Genomic DNA, 18,830 nt, shown 5'->3' with positions numbered 1-18,830 from the left:
AGGGGATGAGCATCTTCTTGGTCTCGGCATAGAGATATATGCGACAAAATATGTTCAGGTTTATAAAGAGGTGTATTCGTGACAACTAACTCATATTGTTAATAGCGTTTTCTCAAACAATCGTAAAATCACAGGTTCCATCCATCATATATGGTCCCAGCCATTAACACATTCCAATATAATCCAAAAAAAAAGAGTACTAGTAGTACAGTGGACAGCCATTTATCAAGCTTCCGTCTCCACATCTGGCTGTCTGCCATGCAGACTTGCCCTGTTTTTCACTTTTTTCACGGCGAATTTAGCCTCGTCCTTGGCAAACTGCAGGTTCCTCATAGGTTTCCACTGCATCAGACCCCGTTGCTTTCGATGTAGGCCCTTGCTACTTTCCTTATAAGCCTTAAGCTGCTTGATCGGGTTCTTGGCGTGAGATGATCCAGACTGCGCGTTGGCGTCTTCGTCTTCGTCTTGGCCCTGCTGCTCGCCTCGCGCTTCATCAGGAGGACTCAAAGCGTCGCGTATACCGAGATCGTCTTCATCTGAGTCCGAGTCCGTGTCTGAGTCCGAATCGTCATGATGCTCTCCAGTGTGATCGCCCCTCTCGCCTGTGTCTTCTTCATTGAGGTGACCTTCCTTTTGCTTCCCAGCGGTACTACCAGAATTAGCATGGTAGTACTTGCTCTTCCGAGGAACATACTGAGCTGGATCTTCACCGAAGGCGCCACTCCAGTCCGTACCATCCTTGGCCAGCCATTTTTGCTTCTCGCTTTCGTCCGCTTGAGCAAGAACATCACGACCCTGGGTAAGAGACTGCTCGTGCAGACTTTTGATGACGGGCGGTAGTTCATTCGTAACGACACGATCTCTGACACCTTCGGAGTTGCAGGCCTCCCACGTCTCTTGCGTCTCGCGCGAATCATTGTCAGAAACAAAGCGAGCGTGATCCTCGTCTGTGCCAGCTTTGAATCGTCCACGGAACTGTAAACGGCCAACTTCTTCAATGTTGATATCCGGAATGCTTTTATAGTTCTCCTCCGTGATATAGTTCTGAGTTAGTCGCATACCATTATCCGTCTTCCATATCGGAATATTGATATCCTCCTCTTTGTTATCCTCAAGGTGATGAAGCCAGATAATAGCATAAGCATCAGCATGGCGTTTAATGGCCGAGTGGAATTCAAAAATGATGGGAGATCGGTATCGATATCGAACTGGCAGTCGCACCTTGCGTTTCCCATCCCTCTTCGTAACACCCCAAGAGACCCCATCCCCTTGGTCCAGTTTCCTGCATTGAGTTCGGGGAATTTTAGCAGTACTACCACCGGTTCTCATCTTGAGCTTGCTAACAGTGTGATAGCCAGTAGCAACTATATCTTCGCAAGTGAATTCGAATGTACCAACGTCCCAACCTAGTTGTTGTGGCGGCAGACGTGTTTCAACGCTTCGAAATAACAGAGAGATTCTGATACGGCCAAATCCGATCCCACCATCGAGAGGATACCATCTCGTGACTTGTGAACTCGATTGGAGGATATCGGATAGCTTCAAAGGAACGACCCCAAGGATAGGATCGTGTTGCCTCATGCGTTGGTCCCGAACGGTGACAGTAACGATACATGATCGCCAATCTCGTATAAAACGCTCAGTACCAGCATTGAAGATGGGCTTGCTGCTGACAGCTTTCGAACGTGTGCGATAGACCTACATATGGTTAACAATCCTATCTGATATGCAATTATTGACAAATGACAACATGGAGAATGCAGGGATACAAGAGCAGGAACACGCCCTGATTAAATTGAATATGCAAACCGAGACGAGCGACGGGACTTACCAATTCATCGTTATACAAGATAGTACAGTAACTTGTGGGTAGCTTCTTGTTTTGCTCCTCCTTATTCTCGCCAGCCTCCTGAGCTGGTTCGAATTCTCTACCCTTACGGTTGCCATTGCTTCCCTTGATGTTTTCAAGCTCCAGGTTGACAATCTGATGAACGATAACACTGCAAATGCCGCTCGGCCACAGTGGGTCCGGTGGAGTATGCTCGACAGCATCCTCTTCCGCATTGCTCAGAGTTCCTACCTCATCTTGTAATTCTTTCCTATCCCTAAGTTCAGGAAGCAGGTTGACATCCCTCCCGTCACTTCGAAGGGCTGGCCGAAACTGAGGTTTTCCAAAGTAACCGACCTCCCAATGAAGCTCGCCAGGCATGCTGCTGCCTTCATCCATGCCGGCAAGTTTCGAAACCTGGGGGTACATCTTGCCGGGGTGTTGAATCATCTTCTGCATTGAAAGTTCGACCTTCCCAACTATATCATCCGAGGTCGACCGGTCAGAGTCCCAAAGCTCCATAGAAAGCTGCTCGTCCGCCTTGATGAGACCTGGGGTGACCAATAGAGCGCAAGTTTCTTCCCACACCGGGTTGAGGTTGTCTTCAATGACTCTGGTACAGTACATTGGCTTTCCGTATTTAGAGAAGCTGACTGTGATATATGGGTCGCTGCCACCACCGTCACTTCCACGACGATCTTGCTTGCTGAGGCCAGTAGCTTTGTGGATTCTAATCCATAGAATACCAAGAGCTTCCACCTCCTTTTGAATATCGTCACCCTGAAGCATTTTGCTCACATCAAGGGTCATTGACTTGGGGGCTACATATTCATTGGCGGCAGCACCTAGAATATACTATTAGTACAAGGTTCGAAATGGATTACAATCATGATGAATACCTACCAATAGCGTAGTTGACGAAGTTTGAGATGAGGGGAAGGTTTAGAATATTTACACCAGTATCAAACATTGGTACGCAGCCTGCTTGGATCTTCGGTAGGCCCATGAGGGTGAACGTGAGAGATTTTAGGAAAGGAGGTTCTGGAGACATCTGAAGGCGCAATCGGATAGTTCCAACAAAGCCATGAAGTTCGGCGAATATGGGAAGCGGAACTTCAGGAGCGTTAGCTATGGGCGTCGTGCCGGACGGCTGTGGGACAGAAGAAGCATATGTGAATGAATAGCGGAAAGAGCTTCCCTCTTACTCAGGCGGGATATGAAAGTGAGAGCCACTTACCTCCAAAAAGTCCCTTTACACCCAGGTAAAAGACCAGCTGCATGTGCATATTCTTTGCTTTTGAAGAAGCACCGCCGCTAGACGGCGCAGCGTGATAAGCAAATGAGCACTCCAGATTGTAATAATCCCCGCCTTCCTCATCTGCTGCTAACTCTTGGGGATCCTTTTTCTCCTGGTTCTGCCTGTGGATGTCGTCTTTCAACTCCTGAACATGTTTATCTGGCAGAGCACGCAAGCTTAGTATCCGGAATGGGTTACTGCCTTGATTAATCTCAGCAACTCGGACGTTCTCGATAATGCCAGGGACTGAAGCCTGCATGACATCCTCCAGAGTGTCTGCCACTGAAGCAAAAAGATCGGGATTGATCAGCCCCCACATAATCCCCAATAGGGTATTCATCCACTCGACGGATTCAGGTATGAGGTTTGCAGTTGCCTGTCTCTACGTCAGCTCTGGATTTAACAATATTTCCAAGTATAACCCACCATCTCTCCACGTTTCTGCTCACTGGACCATTCTAGCGTACGGCCAGAGCGAACAACCTCCTTCATCCATAGATATACACCGGAAGAAATGCACGCCCCCAAAGGTACCAATCCATAAAGTGCACCACCAAACATCTTGCCCAGGACCACTATGGCTATAAATATACCTGCACAAAGTACTGTAGACCTCGTCTCCAGAGCTTCAAACATAGGCTCAAAGCTTATAGATGGTGTGGGATGAAAGAGAATGTTTGTCTTTTCCCCATGGATAGGTACATCTGAGGTAGTGCCAGGTTCTACGGGTTCGGGAGGTGCAGTGACATCTTGATTCTTCCTGTATTCTTCGAGAGATTGCTTGGGATCGGTCTTTATGGGGGTATCCTTTCCGAGGTTCGCGTTGGGTACAGATAACTACAAAAAGATCAGTATGCTTTCAGTACAAGTCGAATTGCAGGCTTACTTGTGGGTCGTCGGCAGCCTTCATGAAATCTGCATTGACATCTTCAATCTCGACTTGCCGGCCCGTTGTAGGATCTGTGACAGATTTTCTGGTACCTACTACACCAGCCGGCTGGCCTGGTTTGTGATCCCGAACTCCATTTTGGGGCCCCTTTCCGGCGTCCATCTGCGCCTGTATCTTGGCATCTCGTTCCTTTTTATCGACATCTAAACTATGAATGAATCTTTGTATATTCGGGATGGGGTTGGCCCCCGAATAATGACCGCCAGGGCCTTTCTTGTGTTCGTTTGACATATTGAAAGACCCGGTATATTCTCGAGCTTCTCAAGAGCGGGCTCTTTTGGGCTGCGAATGGGTCGATCGCACTGCTGAACAAGCAGGCTAAATCGACTTCGACGGACGAGATGGGAGACTTCCAAACAGATGTCGGCGTCTGCAATTGTTCTGAATTGGTTTGTAGGATATACGAATAGAGAAAAGATGTTGCCCAAAAACGACGAATAAAGAAAAGAAGGGAAAAAACAATGTCGTGGACAGATGGGCTGGCCATCTTCTCACCTAGGCCTTGGATGATGGCCAAGCTCTGGGACCTGTACAAAAGGCATGATGTCACTCCCGCTCGATCGTCGCGTATGCATACAGATCCGTACCAGCTACTAACCAGTCAGCATCCATCCAAGTATTCCTGGCAGAGGCTCATTCAATGTCTCAAGAGCTGCCTTGACCTCAAAACATCGCTCTCGTCATGCTGTAGACCATTTGCTTGCGAATAGTCTAGTCTGTACGTTGTGAAGTTTAAAGCAATAACATGAGCACGTGATGTGACACCTTAGTCATGAAATTACCTATGCCTAATAAGGTAAGGTAAGGTGGTAGCCTCGCATCTCCAAGGAAGAGGCCCACAGCCTTATCTCTGTTTAGCTGCTCAGCCTCGCTGAAAGCTTCTCTATATTCAACGAGACGAGGCACAGAGTGTCTTTACAGTCAAAGCTGATGCTTATATGTCGAGCTAGGGGATTACCTACCGGGATAACGGATCCCGTTCCCCTAATTACTAATTAATTCCTGATTACCCACCTTATATAACAGGGACCCTACCAGTTCAAGGAACGACTGCCCAGAGGTAAGGCTGCCAACTTGCCTGATTTTGACGAGGATCATCTCTGTTTCGAGCATATGAAGCCGAGAGACTCCCTCAAATCTAATCATCCATATGGAACCAAGGATGATCAAGTAATTTCTCTACGCTTACCCGCTCGCTGGGCTCATAAACAAAGATCTTAGACAGGAGGTCGTACAGCAAGGCTGCCTCGTCCTCCGGAATCTTAGGCAACGCCTCTAAGAGGTTATCGGACTCATCGTCATTACCAGGCAGATATACATCCCCTACTTTAATAGCTGTGGGCTTCCAGAACTTGTGCAAAAAGCAACGAGGGTAAGGCTTGTGGCTTTCCCAGTCCAAGACCTGGTCCACCTTCTCCCCTTGACTCACTGCCAGAGCTTTCGTTGACTTGCTAGCCCTACTGCTCGGGTTGTCCCATATCCTGTAAACCCGTTCTTTGATCGGCCGTTTGTCCGTAAACTTCCAGACAGGTTTACCTTTTGCCGGATCTTTGGTTGGCTGTCCGTCTGAATCGAACAGCGTATCCTCCCAAGAAGCTGGCATGTCCCCGAGAGCCTGAATAATACCCCGCATCAAATCCGCTGGCGAGGTAATATCATAGGCTGAGAACAGGCCTTCTCCATCTCTAAGCCGGACAATAGAGCAGCCCAGAGCCCAGACGTCACTCGCCGGGCTGGCTGGCCGGCCGACGGCCACCTCAGGAGCGAGGAACTCCATTGGTGTAGCTAGCATTTTTCCTGGGGGTGACGAAATGAGGAATGCTTGGTCGAAGTCGATAAGACTAATGTCGTTACTGATAATATCGGTTTCGGAGGAGAGAAAGTCGAGTGACTTCACGATGTATCGTGGAGCCTCTGCACCTGGAGTTTCTCCTGACTCCGTTTCCAGTGGTCCTGTCTCCGGTTTGCCGAAGAGACGGTATATGTCATCCTCAGTATAGCGATCAAATTCCACCACTCGAAACATAATGTTGGCTGTTGTTAGGTCTGAAGGATGTTAGCGGGAAACCAAGGAAAGTAGATAAGTCTGAGTTAAATTGGTTCCTTACCCCCGTGACATAAGTTCTGAGCGTGCAGATCAGCCAATGCTCTCGCTGTTTGGTAACCCGCACGGCGTGCCAGCCAGGGTTCGATTCTGCTACCCATGTAATGGGATAACCTGGAGGCCGAAGGACCTAAAACCGGGAGAACCAAACATAGGTGGCGACCATTCGGACCATCGATATGAAAGTACCGAGCGTACGTGACAAACACCGCGTCACTACTGCATTGCGAAGCTACACGGTGACTTAGGATGGTCTTGGTTTCCACTGATGGCGATTCATCGGCAAGAACGATTTTCAGGGCCACCCACTTCTGCTGCATGAGGTCTTGCGCAAGCCAAACGGTAGAAAACCCGCCAGCGCCGAGCTTGTGGATGACTTTATAGCGGCCGTCATCATATCGATCTCCAAGGTGGACCGGATGGAGCCCCCCGCGTTCATATCTCTCCAGGTCTTCGGTATCACCGACACCTGGCAGAAGGAAACGAGTGGAGGAGCACGATTCCTCATCATCTCGTGAGGGGGACATCTATTCTTAAGGATAAGAATGAAGGCGATCGAAGTTGGAAGGAATCGAGTGGATAGGTAGATAGATAAGCGAGATATCGGATAAGTAAGCGAGATGTCGGATAAATAAGCGATTTAGCTAGAGCCTATTAATAACGGAAGGGCGGCGCCTCCGCAGAATCATCGACGCAGAGGGCGTTTTCGTTCAGCGTGTTGTATTTTCGGTTCTAGTGAACTGTATAGAAAGTCTTCAATGATTTTAACCTTGCATTTGACCGTTTGGAGTTGGATATTACACCCGATGCCTGACCGCAGGGACAACTTATACAGTAGGTGATTCATATGTTTTCCTCATTGATCTATATATTGGGGCGCCCAAAGTCAGGGGATTCCCCGTGTGCTGCATTGATACTTTCGCCACGCTGTCACTTTCTGACATCTACAAGTATTTTGATGTCTCTTTCTTTCTGGTGTAGTAGCGCGAGAATGCCATCCTCAACAACTTTATCTATTGTGATTTTACGTGTGATCATCCCTTCCACATTCATGGACCCGCTACCCAGCGCGTCAATGACACGCTCGAAATCCGTCGTAGTGTAACTCAGAGCTCAGAATAGGTCAGTATGGCTCAAATGCGTTCTGAAGTTTTTCGAGCAAGGAACTTACCTGACAAGAGCCTCTTTTCCCCGAATAAAAGGTCGTTCATATCAAAGGGTATCTCCGTATCCCACTTGGCAACATTCACCACCGTCCCCCTGCTTCGGACTGATAAACACGCAGACTTGATACTGGCAGCCACACCAGCGCAGTCAAAGGCAATTTCGGGCCCTTGTCCATTGCATAGTAGCTTGCACTTGGAGATCACATCTTCCTCCTGCGGGTTGATAACCGCCGTAGCTCCAAATTGTCGGGCCAATTCTCTTCGATTTGAGGCGACTTCAGCCACGATCAGCTGCGCTGGTTTGCGAGTCTTGAGGCATTGAAGAATAGCCAAGCCAATTGGGCCAGCGCCCATGATCAGGATGTTATCTCCAGCTTTGGCAGCTGACTGTTCAATGGCATGCCACGCGACCGCAAGCGGTTCGATCAAAGCTATGCCAGCTTCTCTCAGCATGTTTCTTCGTATGATCTGTGCTTTCTGAGTTCCTTACCTCCGATATCTGATGGGATGGTCTCGGGCAGTTTGAAGACAAATCTCGCATCCACGCACACATAGTCTGATAACCCACCACCCCAGCCCATGAGTCCCACAAATCCGAAGGAGTCGCAACAATTAGTCAATCCCTCTTTGCATGGAATGCATTGGTTGCAGCAAATGGTAGGTTGGACGGCAACTCTATCCCCAACCTGAAGGCCGTTTGGTACCTGTGCTCGTGCTCCAATCTCCACGACGTCGCCAGAAAACTCATGCCCGAGGGTTATGGGCCATGTCTCGCCGGTTATGGGATGGGGCGTATCTTTGAAAGGAAGAACGTCGGGCGAATGGTACGCGTGTAGATCGGAGCCGCAGATTCCACAAAAGTTTGGCCGGATCTTCACTTGGTGGGCGTCACATACAGGCTCCGGAACGCCGTGTTCCAAACGGATATCTCCAGGTCCGTAGTAACGGAGGGCCCGCATGCTTGGAGAAACTGAAGTGAGTTGTCTGTTGTCGCTCGTCAACGGCACAATTGATTCTCTGACTGTCGAGTCTTGGAAGGCGGAGGGGTTGCTAGGCTGTGGTATTGAATGGGAAGTCGAATAACACTGGATTATGACAGGTCCCGCAGCTTTATACCATAGATGATGGCCCCACCGGGTAAAGAGGAGGGTAATATCTACCCCAATCTGACATGCATATCAGCCTGCCATGATTATCATTACTGGTCTTCACGCGTCATCAAAACTGGATCCACACTATTTTCCGTGTAACATCGCGGTGCACAGTGTCGCATTCGAAGATAGTGTCATGAGCTCCGGGTTATAGGGACTCTGGCCAGTATCTGTGAGCCACGGATCAGTCTCCATCAGCTTCAATGTTCCAAGCTAGGTGTGAAATAATTAGGCTGCGCAATGGGTCCCCATAGGTTGGGTTTCTATAGGTAGGACCTAACCTATAGGGATCTAACCTATAGGGTAGGTTTAGACTAGTAGGTAGGCCCTAACCTATGACCTAACCTATAGGTTACTAAGACCCTAACACGTGATTTAAGCCTTAATAATATTACGTAGTAGTATAATAATTATAGTTTATACTAATCTTTATACTAATTACTTTATAAGGCGTTATTTAATAGATTACATTTAGGAATTTATAGAAAATATATAATAGAATCGTACCTTATAACTTATAATCTTATTACTACTCTATTTAGAATTTAGCCTTATAGCCTTTTACCTCTTAGTATAGTATACCTAAGAATTTTATTACGTATAGACTATACAAGCTTTATATCCTTTTACTAAATTATAACTTATTTAGTATAGATAGTAGTAAGATTTGTTACTATATATTGTTTAATTAGTATAAAGATTAGTATAATAGATTAAATACTTATAAGAAAACTTAGTAGTTAATATAGCCTCTATAGATTCTTATAAGGCTTTTATTACGCTTCTCTAGACTTAGAATTTAGGGCGTAGCTAAACTATAATCTCTTTTACTAGCCTTATAAAAGGGGCCTATAGTATTAATAGTTTAGTAGTCTTTTAGTACTTTCTTATTTCTTTTAGTACTATAGCTATTAAATTTGTTAGTAGAGTTTTTATACTAATCTTTATACTAATTAACTTACTACCTAGTTTAAATCTTTGTCTTCTAGCCTAAGGGTTTAGACTATTTGGCTAGTTAGGCTAGTTAGGTTAGTTAGGCTGTCTAGAGAGCCTTTTACTAGATTAGAGACGGCGTACTATAGCTCTTTTTAGTAGTATAGTTAGAGTAGCTTTTAGCTTTATACTTTACGTTATTTTATAATTACGATTAACGAATAGTAGATAAAAAGACTAATAAAGTTAGTATAGTAAGAGGTATAAGGGATAAGGAGGTAAGAGAGGGCCTATATACCGAATTAAGGTTAGCTTAATAAAAGAAAGGTAAGTAAGTAGTAAAGAGTTGTCTATTTATATATTATAAAAATAAAGGCTTAGTAAATTTTTAGTAAAATTAATTTACTTTATAACTAACTACTCTACTTATAGTACTATAATAATAGTAACGCTATAATACTATATAATATAATAAAATTTTACGACAGTCGTCTACGCCCTTTACTACCCTAAAAACTTAAAAACAAACGATAGAATTAAAATTAGTACCTTTAGATACCTCTTAGAGTACTAGTAGACTATAGGCGAGCCTATAGTAACAGATAGTAGGTGTGCTAGACTTAAACAGAGCTAACACTACTTACTTACAGGTAAGAGCTAGTACTCTTATACCTTAACTAAGAGCTGTAGTAAGGAGCTAGAGAGTAGTAAAGGTAGTAAGAACAATAAGATAGAGAAAATTATATAAAGAATTAAAGCCTACGTAATACTAGACAAGAAGGATAAGGCGTTATACCTCCTTTACGACCTTATTATAACGACAATAGTAGTAGTAGAGCTAAAGGTAGTAAATATAAAGACCTTCTTACGTACCTCTAAGACCCTCTCTAACGACAACCTAGTAATGATTAGGTAATTAAGAACGATGTTAAAAGAGGCCTTCTAAAGGCTAATAGTAGCGGTAGCTCTTTAGGCTACGTATACGTTAGTAGTAGGCTAACGCCTAACAAGAGTATAAGTAATACTAGAGAGATAGATTAGAGAGCTAAGGATTAGAGTAGATAGACAGACAGAAGACCTAGCACGTTGTAGTACTATTAAAGTAGTAATAGTAGCTAATATAGTAATTAAGGGTACTAAGGTAGTAGTAACCTACTAGCTTCTTAGTAGTAATACTATCCTTACCTTTAAGGAGGCTATACTAAAGACTGTAATCTAAGATTAGGGCTAAGTATAAAGGGCGTTTAGGCCTATAGCCTAGCTCTATAAGAGTAAGTTTGTAGTAATTATAAAGGGCCTACTAGTAGACTAGGTTATACAGGTAGAATTAGGAGCGTTACTAGTAAAGATCTAAGCCTATACGCCGTATATTATAAAGGTTAAAGTCGAGCCTATTAAGGCCCTTATAGTAAAGTTTATAACAATAGTACTATACCTCTAAAGTACTAATGTAGTAACGTGCCTATATAAATAAGGGCTAATCTAGTAAGCCTAGATCTTTAACTACAAGCTGTATTCGGCCGACTTACAAATCTAAAGATACTTCTAGTACTACTAGTTTAGCTATATTAGGTAGTTCTATAAGAACCAGGCCTAGTATAGCTACTATATAAGAGCGGCGTACCCTTAAGGTAAAGAAGAGTACCCTTAACTTAATAGTAAGAAGAGATGTATTAACTATAGTAGACTATACGTAGCGTAAGACTATTAGTGTCTTAAGGCCCTTAAGGTAAAGAAGCAGGTATATGCCGTATATTAGTAAAGACCTAGATAGTTTAAGGTATTAAAGAGTAGCTTTACTAGCCGAGTACCTAGTATTATACTAGTAATCTTATAAGATAGTAATAATAGCTACTAGGTTGTAGTACCTAAGAGACTATAGACAAGTAACAATAAGAAGCCTATAGTAAGGACTCTAGTAAGGTATAGGCGCCCTCTTATTAGGGCGCTAGATATAGTAACGGTTTAGAGCTACGATATTATAAAGATATTAAGTTAGGGAACTAACTAAGGGTCTAGCGACCCCTTTATAACGTAAGACTTATAGATCTTAGACTCTTAGTAATAAAATTAATAATAGTATACTAGAACACTATAAGAAGGAACGGCCTTACCTTAATAGTACTTTACGATAGCCGTAAAGCTAACGTTATAGTAATCTAGGAGCTATAGTATAATAAATAGACAAAGATAGTCTACTACTTAGTATAAGTAAAGTACTAGCGGGTTTATAAGGGTAAAGGCTGTATAGTTATCTACGTTTATAAGTAGTACTTACCTCTTACTTAAGTAGTAGAGACTAGCGTTAACTAGTGTTACGTTACTCTATAAGGTATTACTATCTAGTTAATATACTTGCTAATTCTTAACTTCTTAGGCTAGACTAGCCCTTTCTAGTAGCTTACTAAAGAGGACCTAGAGGGGCTATAGATTGTTATAAGTAACATAAACCTTTACTACTTACTCTAGGATAGAGCTAGTAAGACTACTCTTAAATTAGAGACCCTCTTTTGTCTAGCTTATAGGTAGTAGCTCTTACTATACATACCCTAAAAGGAGCTAACCTAAAAGAGACATAACGAACAAGACTTAACGATTAATTACGTATAGGCTATAGTAACGCTTTAGTATACTTACTAAGGTAACCTAGGGTATAAGGGATCTAACTACTATACCTAGCTAATTAAGGTTATTACTTAAGTAGAGGATCGCTATAAGAGAGCTATAGAGGTACTAGGATAGAGCTAGACCCTAATAGACTAAGAGCTAGTAGTAATTAAGGCTAGAAGGCTCTACTTTTTCTTTAAACTACTAGACATACCTTATAAGGTCGACAAGGTAGTTAACTTACTTACCTCTTAGCTTATACGTATTATAGACTTATCTACCCTAAGAAAGAAGGTTAGCTAAGGGCGTACTAAACCTTAGTAAAGTAGTAAGGTCCTTAAGGCCGTTTAGTAAACGCAGGTAGCGCGCTATTAATATACTACTACCCTAACTAAACTTTACTAGTACGACCTCTAGTAGGCTAGTACCTACTAACTTTAGACGATCTAAGATATAAAGACTAAGAGCTAGTATAGTACCCTTACTACTACCTTAAAAGACTAATAGAAACTTTAGAGTCTTAAAAGGTAGGCTAGGCTCTATAGCTATATGCCCTTAGAACCGGCCTTACTCTCTCTTTTTTAAGGCACTAATAAAGAGGCACTAGCTATAAGCTACTATAATAAAGTAATAGTGTTAGGCTAGTAGTTCTTTTTAGAATTAGTAGCTAATCTTAGTAACGTCGTTCTAGACCTCTAGGACAAGTAGTACTAGTAGTTTACTATTAACGACACTATAATAAAGGCAGACATTACTAACGTTCTCTAAAAGACAAGTACCTAAAAGGCGCTAAGACCTAACCTACTACCTACTAGCTTTCTTAAGGTATATAGGCGCCCTTTAGCTAAGCTCCTTATAGTAGTAGTAACTACAAGCCTCTAGCTAAGGCACGTCCTAGTGTAGTTTAAAGTAGTAAAAGTAGTAGTACTACGTAAGCCTAAAAAGACCCTTAAATAACAATAAACCGCTAGGGCTTATAGGCTAATATTACTCTTAAGCGCGATAAGTAAAGTAATTAAGTTAGTAATTAGCTAGTACTTTACTAACACTATAAAGTCGTAAGGGCTCTTCTTAGAAACACAGATAAGAAACCGGCTATAACGCTTAATAGACCTTATAGTTAAAATAGTAGTTAACACTATATATATAGCGTAAAGCTATAAGGCTATAGCGTCCTTCTTCTAACTAGACATTAAAGGCGCCTTTAATATAGTAAACTATATACGCCTTCTCTATACTCTCTAATACCTAAGGTTCTTTATATAGGCTATATAGTAGGTATATAGCTTTCTTACTAATTAGACGGCTAGTCTCTTCTTTAATAAAGAAGTAGCGCTACCTTAAGAAGTTACTATAAGGGTACTATAAGGCTCGCCCTTCTCTTTTATCCTCTTCTTTCTCTATACTACTAGCTTATACACGCTATTATAAAGATATATAAGCCTTATTATAGTAGGGTTTACTAACGACCTTAATCTCTTAGCTTTTAGTAGAGACACGATAGAGACACGCTAGTACCTTAAAAGGGCGTAATAGACATATAGCTAGTAGTCACGTACAAGAAGGATAGAGTTTGCCCTTAAAAAGAGTAAGCTTCTTTACCTTACCTATACTTATACTATACTAACGACGCCTGTCTACCTTAACGGCTAGGTTATACTCCTAGTCTAAGAGGCCTGCTTTTTAAGAGTTTAGATAGATTAGAAGCTTAGATAAAAGGGCTACCTTAACACTATTAAACAAAAGTTTGCTACCTAGTAGTTTGTACTTATAAGGCTTACTATATCTATATAAGGATATAGCCTACTACGTGTAAAAGAGATCTATACAAAGGTAATCTAGAGTACTATAGTATATAGTATAGGGGTCTAGTACTACCCTTTTAGGTAGTAAGCTAAGGAGATCGTAAAGGACCTTACTATATAGTAGTTATAGTACTTCTATATTGTTATAAGGGCGTACTAGACGACCTTTGTCTAGTTCCTTAAGTCTAAAATAGCTACGCCTTTACTTAACCTTTACTTTAATAAGTAAGTAACAGACTTTAAATAACGTCTTAAACATATAAGTAAGGGCAAACTTATATAGTCTATCTATAATAAGGTAGCGACCTGTCTTTAATAACGCTAAAAACGCTACTATAGTACTACTATAGTACTACCTTATACGTTACTTAAGTATAGAGTAGGCTAAGCTGTATAAACAAAGGACTAGTATAAGGACTCCCCTTTAGAAGAGACCTTATAAGGGAACTAGAAGGCACGATAGTCTTAATACGATAGCTCGCTAGTACACTACTAAGGCGCTGCCCTAGCCGCGCTACCTGTCTCTTTAGTAAATGTCCTTAAGAAGTACCTACTCTTTTGTAAGTATAAGAGCTCTCTTTTAATATAGATCTATACTAGTAAAGTTAGACTATAGGCTTTCTTTTTTAAGTATAGAGTACTAGAGGTAGTAACCCTCTAGTGCCCTTATAGTAAGGCCCTAGAGACAGTAGCTTACCTAGTCCTTAACTACTAGTAGCTAGACTAATAGTAGTAGGCCTTATAGTAAGCGCTCTACTTAAGAGCGCTATAGACGTTCTACGACTTTATAGTAGTAATAGAGAAAGGTAAGAGCGCTTATATACTAATCCGTTAGCTACTATCTACTAGCTGATTTCTATAGTTCTGTCTAGTTAAGTACTATCTAGTAAAGGAGTTATAAGAGAGAGAGTAGCCCTAGCTAGTAGCTAGCGCCCTACTAGCGCCTTACTAGCGCCCTGTTAGCATGTTTAGTATTACTAGGCTAGAAGGTTAAGTTCTAGTAGGGTAGTAATAAGGACCTAGTGTCTTAGTAGTACTATAATAGTATAAACGTAAGTAGTAGCACGTAGGTTTTTACCCGGCTTTAGTACGGTTTTACCACGTGATTTATGTAGTATAGAGGTTCTACATATAGTAGACATAGGTAGTAAGAACAATAATAATAATAATATATAATATAATAAGAATAAGAATAGTAAGACGCGTTAAACGCGTCTATCTATTGTTTATTTTAATTAGTATACTAATATTTCTACTAATCGCGTAAAAGAGTATTATAAAACATTATATAAAAAGTTTTAAAGTATTATTTAAACTTATTACTAATTTACTTTTAAACCCTTCTCTCTCTTTCTTTTTTTATCTTTATTTTATACCTATACTATTTAATAGTCTAAATATAGAACAAAGAGTCTAAAGAACTAAGAGTCTATTAAATTAGCCTAAATATTAAACAAAGAGTCTAAAAGTAAATTTATAGCCTAAATATTAAATAAAGAGTTTAAAAGTAAATTAATTTTACTAAACATGTTTTACTTTTACTACCTTACCTCTTTTACTACTACCTTACCTCTATAATAATAATAATAATAACAATAACAACAGGTATAGTTTACGTATTAATCTATACTAATTATTATACTAATTATTAATATAGTTAATTAATAATAACAACGACCTAATCTACGGCTTACCTTTTAAAGAACTCTTTAATTAATCTATAGCTCTCTTCTTTTAAAGAATTCTTTTAATTAATCTGTAGCTTACCTCTTTTTAAAGAATTCTTTTAATTAATCTATAGCTCTCTTCTTTTAAAGAATTCTTTTAATTAATCTATAGCTTTCCTTCTTTCTAAGAATTCCTTTAATTAATCTGTAGCTTTCCTTCTTTTAAAGAATTCTTTTAATTAATCTGTAGCTCTCTCCTTTTAAAGAATTCTTTTAATTAATCCGTAGCTTTTCTCTTTTCTAAGAATTCCTTTAATTAATCTATAGCTTTCCTCTTTTTAAAGAATTCCTTTAATATAGATATAAGAAGGCATATAGTAGATATAAGTTTATATATTAATCTATACTAATTATTATACTAATTAATAATATAGTTAAATTTTAATAACTATAATAGTAATAATAGATAACAGTAATAATAGAAACTTAAAGCGTAAGGCTATAAAAGAGCTCTTAATAAACCTAAACATAATTAAGGTACAAAAGTACTAGGACATAGATAATAAAGTCGTTAAAAAGATTAATAAAGTAAAAGCTACTAACTAAGAGGCTATAACATATACTAGAAAGAAAGTAAAAGAGACATCTAGATTTATTAGTATATCTAATATATAAAAACAATAGATACTTAACGATATAAGAGACTAAGTTCTACTATAAAAGTATATTTAACTTCTATATACTAAGGTATTTTATACTAATCTTTATACTAATTAATATTAGATTACAAATAGAAAAGGACTAAAAGACCTTAGCTTAAGAGCTAGGCTATAGCGAGATTAGTAGACAATTTACTATTAAAGATAATAGAAATCTTACTTAAGAAGATATCGACTTTAAAAAAGAAAATACTACGTAATATAAAGAGATATAGTAAGAGGATAAAAAATTAAATAATAAAAGCGTTAACAAAATTAGTAATAATATTAATAAAAAAAGAGTTAAAGTATAGTAAAGCTACGTTTAGGTATACTAGTTCTATATTAGATTAGTATAAAGATTAGTATAACGCTAACTACGCCTAAGGTAATATAGCCTAAGAGTTCTACCTTTAGTAGTAGAAATAGCGCTAGAGTAAGAAAAGCTTTTATCGTAAGGTAATAAAGCTTAAGAGAGAAGGAATAGAATAGCTTAAAAAGGATAGGCTATATTATCTTATAGTAGATAAGTACGTGTCTTAGTAATTATTATACTAATCTTTATACTAATCTTTATACTAATCTACTATAAATAATAAGGACTTATAAGACTTCTTACTACTTAAGTAATTTTTTATATTAGAGAAGAAAGCTATATAAAAGAATATAGCTATATAGTATAAGAAGGATAATAGATAAGTAGATTTACTAAGGCCTATAGATTAGTAGCTAGAAGATCTAGAGATTAATAATATAAGGTTTACGTTTTCTAACTAGTACTCTAAGTATTACTAGGCGTATAGACTAATCTATACTAATAAAGAGCCCTTTAATAAGACGTATAATTACGTGTACTTGTCTAGTATAGACCTCTTTATAATAGAGGATTTAATTAAGACTAAAGAGATACTAAAGGCGTTTTTTTACGTTTAATTTTTTATAAAAAAGAAATATAAAATAATCGTTCTTTCTTTTACGTATAACTTATATTTAGTTATAATACTCTTATTTATAATAGTATAGCCTATAATTTATATAGTAGAAATTAAGATATCTAAAATCAAGGATTATTAGAGGCGTACTACATATAGTAAAGATTACAATTCTTAAAATAAATAAATAAAAGGATAGCTAAGTTACTAATAGTATATAGTAGTAGAATTAAAGCCTTTAAAAGATCTTTAAGAATTTATTATTACTATAAAGACGTACTTAGTATAACTTAATGTATTATATTATATATTTATACTAATCTTTATACTAATCTCCTTAATTCTTCTTTTTTTAAACATAACTTACTTTTCTAAACATTTGTATTATTAAAAACTACTCTTTACGATTATAATATTATATAATGTCTTTATTATCTACTACTATGTTTATTCCTAATTCCTCTCTAGTTATAAACTTATTTAGTAATAACACTATTACTAATAGACCTTTACTAAATACTATTAGCTAAAGAAATTAATGTTTCTAGTAGACTAAAGACTAACATTACTAATTCTTTACCTAGTAGCTATAGACAGATTAGGTAGCTATAACAGTAGGTTTAAATAATACTAACGTAGTAAAATAGCTAGGTTAAGACATAACTAAAAGATTAGTATACTAGTAATAATTCTACTAGGCTACAAATTAGTATACTAGTAAACTAGTAGTTATATACTAGAAGTGTTCTATAATACTTACTTATCTTAATTTAAGAGTACTTATAACTAGTACTACTACTCTTATAAAATACCTAACGTCTAAACAATGTGTTAATGTATTTATAAGTTAAAGTTAAGGCTTATAAAGACAACTCTCTCTTTATAAGGCTGTTTTATTATTTATAACTATAAGTACAACTAGTTAGTATAAAGATTAGTATAAACTAACTAGTATATATAGTCTACTACTCTTATAACTAAGGCTTTTTAGGACTAGGTCCTTAAAACGATTATTTCTTTATAACTTTCTTTTTAGGCTATAAAAAACACTAATCTCTAATAGCTATTAAAGCTATTAAATCCTTGTTTTTAATTACTATTAGTAATAACTATATAGACCTGCCTAATATAGCGCGTTACCTAAGTTAAAGAGAACATACTTATAAACCTAGTACTAGGTAGTAAGGTAGCCTTATCTCTTAATTATTAGTTAAGTCTTACGCGCCTTTTGTTTATAGGCGTTATAGTATATTATATTAATAAAGACTAGGTACTTTAAGAAGAGTTAATTAGGTTTAAAAACCTACGTAATGTTTATTTAAGACAGGCCCTAGTAACAGTTATTAATGATTTACTAATAAATCTTAACCTAACTAGTTAAGTAATATTAATTATAACTAATAATACTAGTAATAACTATATAATAGTAGATAAAATTAATTTATATCTTAAAGACGTACTAAAGAATAGTCGTTTTCTTAATAAACAAATCTAATATATTTCTTATTTATTATATGTTCTTTAGCTTACTATAAAAGCGCTCTTAGGTATAATTTAACTACGACTAACAAATAAAACATTTATTTAAGATTAGAGGAATAAGTAAGAGATAGACGAGCTTAAAAGGATACAACAAGTAAGTAACTAGAGTATACTATATATACTAGTAAAAGTATAGATTAGTTATAATTTT

The 18,830-nt window shown here is 38.6% G+C and overlaps 3 protein-coding genes across 3 annotated transcripts; all 3 read right to left on the bottom strand.

The window, feature by feature from the left end:
* Nucleotides 1-225: 225 nt before the first annotated feature.
* On the bottom strand, nt 226-4,305 carry M430DRAFT_111022 (hypothetical protein; the record flags this gene model as incomplete). Its single annotated transcript, XM_024861406.1, has 6 exons — nt 226-1,698; nt 1,832-2,673; nt 2,732-2,941; nt 3,066-3,501; nt 3,552-3,962; nt 4,012-4,305. 6 exons carry the CDS (start codon nt 4,303-4,305, stop codon nt 226-228), a joined length of 3,666 nt encoding a protein of 1,221 aa, XP_024716529.1.
* Nucleotides 4,306-5,055: 750 nt separating this feature from the next.
* M430DRAFT_70441 (hypothetical protein) lies at nt 5,056-6,705 on the bottom strand (the record flags this gene model as incomplete). The annotated part of the gene is made up of 2 exons (XM_024869492.1): nt 5,056-6,120; nt 6,183-6,705. 2 exons carry the CDS (start codon nt 6,703-6,705, stop codon nt 5,213-5,215), a joined length of 1,431 nt encoding a protein of 476 aa, XP_024716528.1. The 3' UTR covers nt 5,056-5,212.
* Nucleotides 6,706-7,107: 402 nt separating this feature from the next.
* Nucleotides 7,108-17,516, bottom strand: M430DRAFT_46134 (hypothetical protein; the record flags this gene model as incomplete). Its single annotated transcript, XM_024867822.1, has 4 exons — nt 7,108-7,290; nt 7,350-7,775; nt 7,835-8,510; nt 17,505-17,516. The coding sequence occupies 4 exons, from the start codon at nt 17,514-17,516 to the stop codon at nt 7,109-7,111; spliced, it is 1,296 nt and encodes a 431-aa protein (XP_024716527.1).
* Nucleotides 17,517-18,830: the final 1,314 nt, after the last annotated feature.

This window comes from Amorphotheca resinae (assembly GCF_003019875.1).
Source record: "Amorphotheca resinae ATCC 22711 unplaced genomic scaffold M430scaffold_15, whole genome shotgun sequence".
In the NCBI taxonomy this organism is placed as follows: domain Eukaryota; kingdom Fungi; phylum Ascomycota; class Leotiomycetes; order Helotiales; family Amorphothecaceae; genus Amorphotheca; species Amorphotheca resinae.
Note: the sequence above shows the minus strand (reverse complement) of the source record. Positions and strands in the feature narration are given on the sequence as shown.